Source organism: Pteronotus mesoamericanus, unplaced genomic scaffold (assembly GCF_021234165.1).
Source record: "Pteronotus mesoamericanus isolate MK-2021 breed Mesoamerican mustached bat unplaced genomic scaffold, CSHL_Meso_final contig_182, whole genome shotgun sequence".
NCBI classification, from domain to species: Eukaryota; Metazoa; Chordata; class Mammalia; order Chiroptera; family Mormoopidae; genus Pteronotus; species Pteronotus mesoamericanus.
In genome coordinates, this window is record NW_026555078.1 from 15,888,746 (window position 1) to 15,898,522 (window position 9,777).

Consider the following 9,777-nt stretch of genomic DNA (forward strand, 5'->3'; position numbering starts at 1 on the left):
CTCTGGGGTCAAGGCCACATGCCTGGATGCGGCTCCCAGCGCTGCGGTTCTACCATTGGAAGATGCAGGGAGGAGGGGCTGTGAGGGTGGTGCTTTCACTATGGCCTCCTGCCCCCTCAACAATTGGCAGAAATGCACATGCCCCACAAACTTGCTGGTGGAGGAGGAACACGTTTGTTGGTCAGCCCAACCTCCAGCCAGCTGCTTGAGTCACATTTTATATTAAAAAAAAAAAATTTCCACAGATAATCAAAGGCCATTTACTTTTGTAATAAATAGCTCTTATTTTGAATGGCATGTTGTTCTTGTTGTACTTAATTGAATCTGACTTGCCCTCTGGCTCCCAGAAAGAGGAAAAGAATGTTTTGAGTGCAAGAACCATTCTGCTGTGTCTCAGGTCTGAGTCCGTTCTCGTTCCAGCAGAGGCCCTGGGCTGAGCAGGTGAGCCTGATTTTACCCCCGCAGGGCATTTGGGGTATATGCCATGTATAAGGTTACTTGAGTCATGTTGGTTATTTTGTTTTATTTAAAGTTACTCCAAAATAGGTAGGAAGCTGGACCTGCTTGCTTCTCTTTTAATCTGCCCACACAGCATAGAAAGAGGTGAGCGAAAGTAACAGTCATGGGCTTCTGAGACAGCTCAGTGGCCCAGTCTTGCAGCAGCTTCCATTCTACCCCCGTCTTGACAGGAGCTTTCTGTTATCAGGACGGATGTCAAGGGTCCAAAGTAGGTCAGAGCTGACCTGTGTCAGACAGCAGCTGGGGAGGAGAGGAGGAGCACCGCACTGTGCAGCTTGGGGTCTTCTGGGCTAACTGACCACCTCCCTCTTAGGACCAAGAGTGGGGGTGGGGGAGGGGGTCACGCAGATCTTCAGCAGATGGGAGGTGCTGAGGATCGGCAGGTTAGAAAAGGACCAAATGCTTCTTGACTGGCACAGTTTAGTTTACTGAGCCCCAGCACATCTGTGGCGCTTAATCTCATAGAGGCCCAGTGACGTCACTGCTGTTTTTGTCCCCATTCTACCCATGGGAGATTAGATTACTTGCCTACGGTCCCACCATTAGTAATTAGTGGAACTTGGACTAAGCACCAAGTTGGGTTTTTTCTGCCTCTCCAGCCTGGCCCTGGGACTAGAAGCACCTTCCCAGGAAAACCTGGCAGACCTGCTTCCCTTGAGGAGAAGAGTGGACTCAGCTCACGGGTGTCCAGGTTCAGCCTGGTCCCTTGCCCTCTGCTTGACACGTTGACAGTTGCTCTAGGGCCTGCTGTTTCCTGGTGCACCCGGACCACTGGTTTTCTGGGAGGAAAAAAGCCCTGACTTGCAGCATTTGTCAATTTTCATGGTGTAAATGCCCCTACCATGCCCTATTTCCAGGCTATCAACCTGATGTCACTTTATGAGTTGGAAAGATGCATACTGTGGGCTCTCACAAGCCATCTAAGAGCCAATTCCAATACACCATTGACCCAGACCCAGTGGCCTTGGCTTGGTCTGAGTTATGGACACAGCTTCTGGTCACAGTCCATGAAAGTGAGGGAGGCAGTGGAGTGTGGAGGCCTAAGGACAGGCCAGAGTTAGACCTGAGGTCAAATCCTGGCCCTACCACTTATTGACTATGTGACCTTGGGTTAGTTACTTAACCTCTTTACCTCCACTTCCTCAATGGTAAAACAAGGGTATAACAAATAGTGCATACTTCATAGAGTTATCATGAGGATGAAAAGAGTTCATGATGCAAAAAAAACAAAACAAAAAACCCCCAAAAAACCCCCCAAAAACAAAAACAAAAAACCCACCTTGCACAGTATCTAGACATAAATGCTGAATAAATGCTAGCTCTTTATTATTGTTGATTATAATTTATCCCAATGGCAGCACTGGCTCTAGAATAGCATTTGAACTCGCTCCTCAATTAGAACCTCCTGCCCAAGTCATGGGCAGATGCCAGCCAGGGAGGGGAGCTCCTGTGACTTCTTCCCAGCCACTCAAATATGGATTCTGACCTTCCATCTCTGGTTGGACCACACTACCCAGATCCTTGGGCCTTTTCTCCAAGAGGAACAGAGGTTAGAGTGCACTCAGCCCTCTCTGGCCTCCTCCTGGCTCTACAAGGGCAGAGTGAGCGCTGACTTCGCCATTTGACTAGTGGAGGCCATTACCTCCCACTGATTTATCAGACCCCAGGCCCCGTCCGAAGGGGAAAGGAGGCAAGAAGGGTGCTGCATGTAGACTACTTCCGGGAAACGCAAACGGGGTGGAGTGGGGAGACCCTGATGAGCCAGGTGGCCTGCGTGGAGCATGGCGCATCTGGGCACTGAAAGGAGGTAGATGTCACTGGAGCCGTCACTGCTGCCCAGTGTGAGCTGCCACACCTGGCTGCAGGTGTCCAGCGTGAGCTGCCACACCTGGCTGCAGGGCCCCGGGATGACCCTCTGAAAGCCTAGCCCCCGAGTCCCCTGGCCGCCTTCTCCTTTCAGCCTCCAGCCCTTCGTGCTCTCCTGTGAGGTTCCCTTGGACTCTTTAGGGCACAATCCAGGCTGCTTTACAGCCTTGCTCTCCTGTTCCAGCCCAGAGGGCTGAGACGGTGGAGGCAGGAAAGAGAGGGCCCCGGGGTGCTCCACTCCCGGTCCTTGGAAGAGGGAGAGCAGCTGGATGGCTTCGCTGGGCTTGGTTGGACACAGGCAAGACCAGTTCTGCTGAGGCCCTTAGTCCTGATTTAGGGCTGGAAGGAGAAGTTCTCTGAGGTGAGGACTCAACATGCCTTGCCTAGCACAGGGCTGGCTGTGGGGATGCAGCCTGTCCCGAGCTGATGGGCCCTGAAAGCCCACCCCCTTCATGTGTATCCGTGAAAACAAAGGAGGTAGACTGAGAGGCCCCCGGAGAGCTCAACACCCAGCCCAGCTGGACGCTAAGCACAGCCAAGGAAACTGACAGGAGTGGGCACACTGAGGAGACAGGCTCAGGCACTCGCAAACAATGGTGAACGCGGTGAAAACCGTGCTTGCTCTCCCAAGGCTGGGCCACTGGAACTGGGCTGGGGCTTGAGGAACTTTCACACTTGAAAGCGAAAAGCTTAGGTCTAATTGACAGGTGACCAACTTGAAACCCTGAATGGCAAGCATGCGGTTCTGTGCCTGGGCTTCGATTTAATAACATAAGTGGTACGTCTATTTAACCTTTGAAAAAGTCTATTAAAAATCGTGGGCTGGTAGACTGTTGGAGCTTAACTCCCCGCACGTCCAGGCAAGCAGTGCTCACAGCAGCTGCACCAGAGGCTGCACCTTGTCCCAGCAGAGCTGGGACTGGAATTGGGGCCTACGGGTCTCTAAAGACTGTGTCTCAGGAAAGCCCTGCCCTGCTGGAAGGGGCTGCTGCCTTGGCCCTGTGCCTGCCGTTTGGTGCCCCGGTGGCCCCCAGTGTGTGGCGATGCCTCAGCCACATGCGAACTAGGGCAGAGGGCCCTGCCCCCCACTCAGCCTCGTCGTACAGGTAGGCGCCCTGGCCTTCCCAGGCCCGACCCTGGGGAGGAAGGAAGGGAGTGACAGACCCAAATGCTTCCAGGCAATGTCTGAGCGAGGTTTGTGGAGAGTCTACCTACGGTGGTCAAATTCAAAACAGTGCCCAGACTAGTAAGTAGGTGGTAATGCTACCACCCGTTTCCAGGTGAGAAACGGAGGACCAGAAAGCCTTGACTATTTCTGTTAAGCTCTGAAGCCCCCATTGCCCCTGCCACCAGGTCGTCTCTGGCCAGAGCCGGTTGCCCCGAGTCGCGCGCTTTGATGGACGGAGAGGGGCGGGGGCCGCGGTTGCTTTAAAGCGCCCCAGTTGGTCCGCCCCCGGCGGTGCGAGGCGGGGCACTCGCGGAGCCGCGGGGCGCAGGGAGCAGCAGCCGGAGCAGGGTCCCCAGAAAGCGTCAGAGGGGCCGTCAGGGCTGGGGCGCCTCGAGGCGCAGGGGCTGCAAGGGGTGTGGAGTGGCCCACGTCGCCGCAGAGATGGCGCCGCACGTGTGGTGACGGTGCTCGCGCCCCGAGGGTCCCAGCCTTGTGCTCTGCGTCCCTGGGCGAGCATGGAGCCCCCAGAGCCCGAGCTGATCCGGCAGAGCTGGAGGGCGGTGAGCCGCAGCCCCCTGGAGCATGGCACAGTCCTGTTCACCAGGTGAGGGTGGCCCGAGAGCCTCGGGGGTGCGGGGGTGCGGAGGACCTGGCCGGGAGTGGGTTTGAGGCGGCTGGCCCGGCTCCAGAGGAGGGAAAACGGACCCTCCAGATGTTTGCAGAGGAGGTGGGAGCGGGACCCCTTCTGTTCTCCCCCGGCCAGCGCCGTACATCCGTCCCAATGAGGTGCTCTGGGGGCGGGAGTGGGTCCCCACCATCCCTTTACGCCCGACGCCACCCTGGCGCCGCCCCTCCGCAGTGTTCGTTCCTGAGATGGTAATTCCAGGGCTGCCCACCGCTGCCAGTAAAGGAGGAAGGGGTTCCCCCGCCACCCCGCCGGCTCCTCCAGGGAGCGGAGCTGGATGCCTGGCTGGCGGAGCACGGGGTCCAGGCCCCAGGAGAGCGCACTTCCAGCCACCAAGAAAAGGATGAACCTTTCCGAGGAAAGGGCCAAACTAGCACAGAGAGCGGGGAGGGGATGACGGATGCCCAAGTCTCACCACTGGGAAGAGGGGTAAGGGGGCGCCGCCAGCCCCTAAGTGGGAGGGAGCAACCTGCAACCTCAGCGGGAGGGTCTCTCGGTAGCAGCTCTGCCATCACCGAGAGGTTCCACCATGGTTTTTCAGGAGCCTCGGCTCCCTAAGCTATTCCAGAATTTCTGAGGAAGCTTTTGCAACCCCACTCCACTCCCAACCCCTCAGCTCTCCACCCTTAAAAGGAAAATAAGTTCAAAGAATTGCACAAAACCCTGACGAGCCCTCCCAGATGTGGCTGAGAGCTGCTGCTTCGCTGCTTCGTGTCTCTCGGCTTCCCCTCAAGCCCACTCTTTCCTCAGGCACCCCCTGTGGGGGCACTGATCCCGCGCTGTGTGACCTTAGGAAAGTTACTTAACCTCTATGGGCTTCTGCTGCCTCTATAAAACTGGGATAACTATTGTACCCACTGTTTAGGATTGTGAGGAATACACAAGTTAACCATGTGTAAAGGACTCAGTGCTCAGCAAGTGTAAGGAGTTCTTAACACTAAGTTACTTAACACTTGGGCTGGCGGGCCTGGCCGGGGCCTTCGGGGGCTCACGCCCAGGGCTGACATCAGGCCTCCCCCTACAGGCTGTTTGACCTGGAGCCCGACCTGCTACCCCTCTTCCAGTACAACTGTCGCCAGTTCTCCAGCCCGGAGGACTGCCTCTCCTCCCCTGAGTTCCTGGACCACATCAGGAAGGTGAGGGGAAGGCCCCGCAGGAGGGCCTCTGAGACCCAGCAGAGCGCCTTCCTGGGAGAGAATGAGGGACTGGGGAGAGAGAAAACTGCTCCCGTGTTCTGCCCCAGCCTGGTCTTGCCCGCCTCCTGCTCCTTCCCCTCTGTGCTGAGCTGCGCCCAGGCTGGGGCGCCAGAATCAGCCTCCGCCTCCACCCTGTGCTTAGCCAGCTGGTTCCAGCTCCGCTGTTGCCCTTGGCCTTGCCCCCTGGCTCCTTTAGGGGGTCCTGGCGCTCATCTACTAGGAGCCCTCTGCCTATGAACACCAAGCTGGGGTTTCCTTAGAGGCCGTCATAGGGCCTCAGTTTCCCCTCATCACAGGCAGAAAACACTGCCATGCAAGCGTGATTAGGGCTTTGAGCCCCTCAGTAGAGAGAGACTCCTTTCAGTGTGTGGTGTTAGTAGTTTGGCCATCACACACTGAGTGCCTACTGTATGCAGACACGGGCTGCTTTCCATTTCTGATCCTTGAAAACCGAGGGTCCTGGTGGCCTCTCTTACCTCCAGTTGAGACCCCTAGGTTCTCGACTGTGGCTGTGAGCAGGGAGGTTCCGCTAGCCATTCTGTTTCACTGCCACCTCGGCCCTGACAGGTGATGCTCGTGATTGATGCTGCGGTGACCAATGTGGAGGACCTGTCCTCGCTGGAGGAGTACCTCGCCGGCCTGGGCAGGAAGCACCGTGCAGTGGGTGTGAAGCTCAGCTCCTTCTCGGTGGGTAAAGGGGCTCTTCTCTCTCCTGGGCTCCTGATCGGAGGCCACCGCTCTCTGCTAGTCCTCCCTTATCTCCCCATTCCTGTACCCTCACATGACTAGGGTTGTTGGACCTGCATCTCTTACATACCTGCTGTGTGACCCCGGGCTGCCTTGAGCCCTCTGAGCCTCGAATTCTTCTTCTCTTAGAACCACGGAAAACTCAGGAGCCTGTGGGATTAGCCAGTCTGCTCGGTTTTCTATTGCTTGGAAGGCCATTCCAAACAAACAACCCTTTCTAATGTCTGGGCTCACTGGGGTTGTTCTGTTCCACATGGTATGGCTAGAGTCGCTCATGCAGTGCATCCAGCTGGGAGCTCAGCTGGGGATGGAATTTCCAGGGTGACCTGTCATCCTTGTGGTCTCTCTCCCTGTGGCCTCCTCATTCAGTGGCCCAGCTGAGCATCTCTGCAGAGTAGCAGCTGGGCTCAAGGATTGGGAGCGGGCCAAGAGGGCAAGCCCGGGTGTGCAAGTGCTTTTTCAGACTCTGTGTGCATTACTCTGGCTAATGTCCCATTGACCAAAGCGAGTCACACAGGTGAGCCCAGTGTTAAGGTTCAGGGCCCCTACTCAAGGTGAGGTTCACTGGGGGCTGCTGGTGTGACAGTTTACCACACAGCCCAGTCACCTTGCCAGATGGTAAGCACCTTGAGGAAGGGACTGAATTTGTCTTGTTTTCTCTATCTCCAGCACTAGCACAGTGCCTGGTCTTCAGTAGATAGTCAGTAAATATTTGTGGAATAAATAAACCTTATTTTATTATGACTCCAACATTATTATTGTTGGAGGCTTACTGTGTGTAGATGATATGCTAAGAGCTTTTTATGGATGATCTCACTGAGTCATTTCAGCAATCTGATGAATTAGAACTTTTTTTTTTTTTACTTTCTCTGTTTAACTGATGAAGTGACTGAGGCTCAGAGAGGTGACATAACTTGCTCAAGGTCACAGTTCATAAATGGTGGGGTCAGAAAGTGAACGCAGGTCCATCTGGCTGCAGAGCCTGGGCTCTGAACACCATGAATGCTGCCTTGCAGAGGGGGAAACTGAGGCCTAGGGGCAATGACTTTGCTTGGTCTGAGCTGGGGGTCCCAGGCAATGCCTTGGCCTCGCTCATGGGGTAGTTGCAAGGCTGGGAGTGGGGTGAAATGCTTTGTTTACTATAAAGCCTCACATTTCAGGGGCAAAGCGGGTATAACGTGGTACCCAAGGATGGGGGCAGAGTCCTGCTCAGGAGAGAAGAAAGGCCAGGAGCTCTCTCCAGGCCTCAGCCTTCTCGCCTGGGGAATGGCGTGATGCCTCCCTGCCTTCAGGAATGACAGGCGCTCCTTGCCTCTGCAGACGGTGGGCGAGTCCCTGCTCTACATGCTGGAGAAGTGCCTGGGCCCTGCCTTCACACCCGCTGTGCGCGCAGCCTGGAGCCAGCTCTATGGGGCCGTGGTACGGGCCATGAGTCGAGGCTGGGATGGCGAGTAAGAGGCAGCCTCTGCCCAGCGGCCTCCACTCGGTGGCCTTCATCTGTCTGTGTCTGTCTGTTGGTCTGTGTCTGTTGTGGCCCAGGCTCCCCTAGGCTTGCCTGCCTCTTGTTCCTTGTCCCCTCGACCTTACCAGAGAGGTGATGGAGCAGGCCTGGGTCTCCACCCCCAGCCCACTGAGGTACAGACACGTAGCTTTGCCTTTAGTGAAGGGTTTTTGGATTTTCCTGAATCCTCCCTGCCTGCCTGCTTTCCCCTCTGGTATCTCTTCTTCTGCCATGAGGAGTAGCAGCATTTTGGTGGCACTGGTGGCCTGGGGCCAGGAAGGTATAGGGCTCTGCTGGCACTTCTTGGGTGAGCCTGAGCCAAGTCAGGGAGTGGGACAGCTGAGCTCCGGGCACCCTCTCAATGATTTTCTCTCCCAGGGTGTTTGCTTTTCACAAGGAAAGGGGAGGGGCATGGTAGCATCGCAGGCAGGTCAGCAGGAGAACCGCTGAGGAAGGGACAGGTGACCTGGCTTTGTGAGGGGCCCATCAGGGTCTCAGGGACCTTCTGCGGTGTCCCTGCAGTATCTCCCCTTGCCTCGCTCAGCACTTCTGGTCGTAGCTCAGCTGTTGTTGCTCTGTAGGAACCGGCTAGCCAGCCAGGCGGGGTGTGGCTGTGGAAGGCCAAGGAAGGAAGGGAGACTATTCCCCCAGCCCTCCTTCCTGCCTGTGCCTGCGCCGTCGGCAGGTCCACAACGCCCCATCTTTTGTACCCAGTGTGAACCTGTACTCAGGTGGGCAGATGGACAAGAAAGCAGTGGGAGAGGCCCTCTACCCTCACCCCAAGCTGTCTGTACTTCTATCTTTTGCTTCATGCTGTGGATGTGTAAACTCCTGAGGAATAAACCTCTTCTGTGTGCCTCTCTGACCCTCTGGGACTGGTCTTTTCTTGAGTGTCAGCTCATATCAGATGAAGCTGCAGAGTGGTGGATCTAGGGCAGGGCAGGAGGATGGGGTCAGGAGGGCCAATGTGAGAACAGGTAGCAAAGAAGAGGCCTGGGGAAGCCAATGGTGGAGATGGAGCTAGGGGTCTGTGGTGGAAACTGCCCGACAGGGCACCAAATTCAGTTCTTCTGCCTGGGCTGGACTACATTTCCCAGAGCCCCTTGCAATGAGGTGGTCATGTGACCAAAGTTCTGGCCAATGGAATGTATGGACATGGATGCAATTCCCAGACCTGGACCCCCAAACTCCTGCAAGCTCCTCTATGCTCAGTCATCCTTCTGCTGGTTTCATGCAGACCTCACAGTGACCTTGAGGGCCACGTGTTGAAGGTGCAGAGCCACTAGGTGGGAGGAGCAATGGGTCCCTGAATCACCGCTTGGACGAGAGAACCTGCTAGTCAGAAGTGCCTGGTGGGGCCCAGGTACTTCTGCAGGTAGAGCAGGGACTCACTCATTTTGAATTGTACAGGAAAGAGGCATAAACTTGTATTTGTGCCATTATACATTTGGGGGTTAGGGACATGGTAGCCCACCTGCTGGGGATACAAATGGGCCAGGTGCCAAGACAGCAGCAAAGGGCACCAAAGACTCTGAGGAAAGCTCATAGACCCTCCTTAGAGGGGAAGGTACCCATCTAAGGGCTTTTAAAGGACGTTAAATGAGTTAACCCGGAGCGTATATTGGAGCTGAAGAGCAGGTGTGTGTGTGTGTTCAGGAGGATCTGGTAGACAGGGGCAGAGAGACAGCCAGGGGCCTGGGAAGGGAGCGGTGGCAAGAGTGGACATCACGGCAGCAGGCTTGCGGTTAACCCCCAGCCCCTGCTCCTGGCCTCCAAGTGTGGGGTCCTAGAGCTGGGGTCTGAGTGGCTGGAAGAGCTGCACCTGGGCCACTGCCCTCACCCTGAGGCTTCAGTTTTCTGAGCCGAGACCGAGGCTGCCGGTGCCAGCAGAGCCTCCGCAGCTCCCAGCCACGCTCCGACGGCGGGCGTGCCAGGCGGTGTGACTGCAGACACGGAGGCTGGAGCGCGCTAGGAATGCTCTTCCCACTGCGGTGCTGATAGCGTTTTTCTCTCGGGCCCCGCAGTTGCCACCGAGACGGGGCCTCCTCCACTGCGTGACCAGATAACAGCTCAGACTCAGGAGGCCATGCTGGGT

At 56.2% G+C, this 9,777-nt stretch overlaps 1 protein-coding gene across 1 annotated transcript; it reads left to right on the forward strand.

Moving 5' to 3' along the window:
* Positions 1 to 4,068: 4,068 nt before the first annotated feature.
* Positions 4,069 to 7,636, forward strand: NGB (neuroglobin). Its single transcript, XM_054566990.1, has 4 exons — positions 4,069 to 4,157; positions 5,263 to 5,374; positions 6,002 to 6,121; positions 7,502 to 7,636. Exons 1-4 carry the CDS (start codon positions 4,069 to 4,071, stop codon positions 7,634 to 7,636), a joined length of 456 nt encoding a protein of 151 aa, XP_054422965.1.
* The last annotated feature ends 2,141 nt before the right edge of the window (positions 7,637 to 9,777 follow it).

Coding starts and splice junctions, on each gene's coding strand:
- NGB (XM_054566990.1), top strand. CDS start 4,069: ATGGAGCCCCCAGAGCCCGAGCTGATCCGGCAGAGCTGGAGGGCGGTG. Junction 4,158..5,262: donor GGCACAGTCCTGTTCACCAG/GTGAGGGTGGCC, acceptor CTCCCCCTACAG/GCTGTTTGACCTGGAGCCCG. Junction 6,122..7,501: donor TGAAGCTCAGCTCCTTCTCG/GTGGGTAAAGGG, acceptor TTGCCTCTGCAG/ACGGTGGGCGAGTCCCTGCT.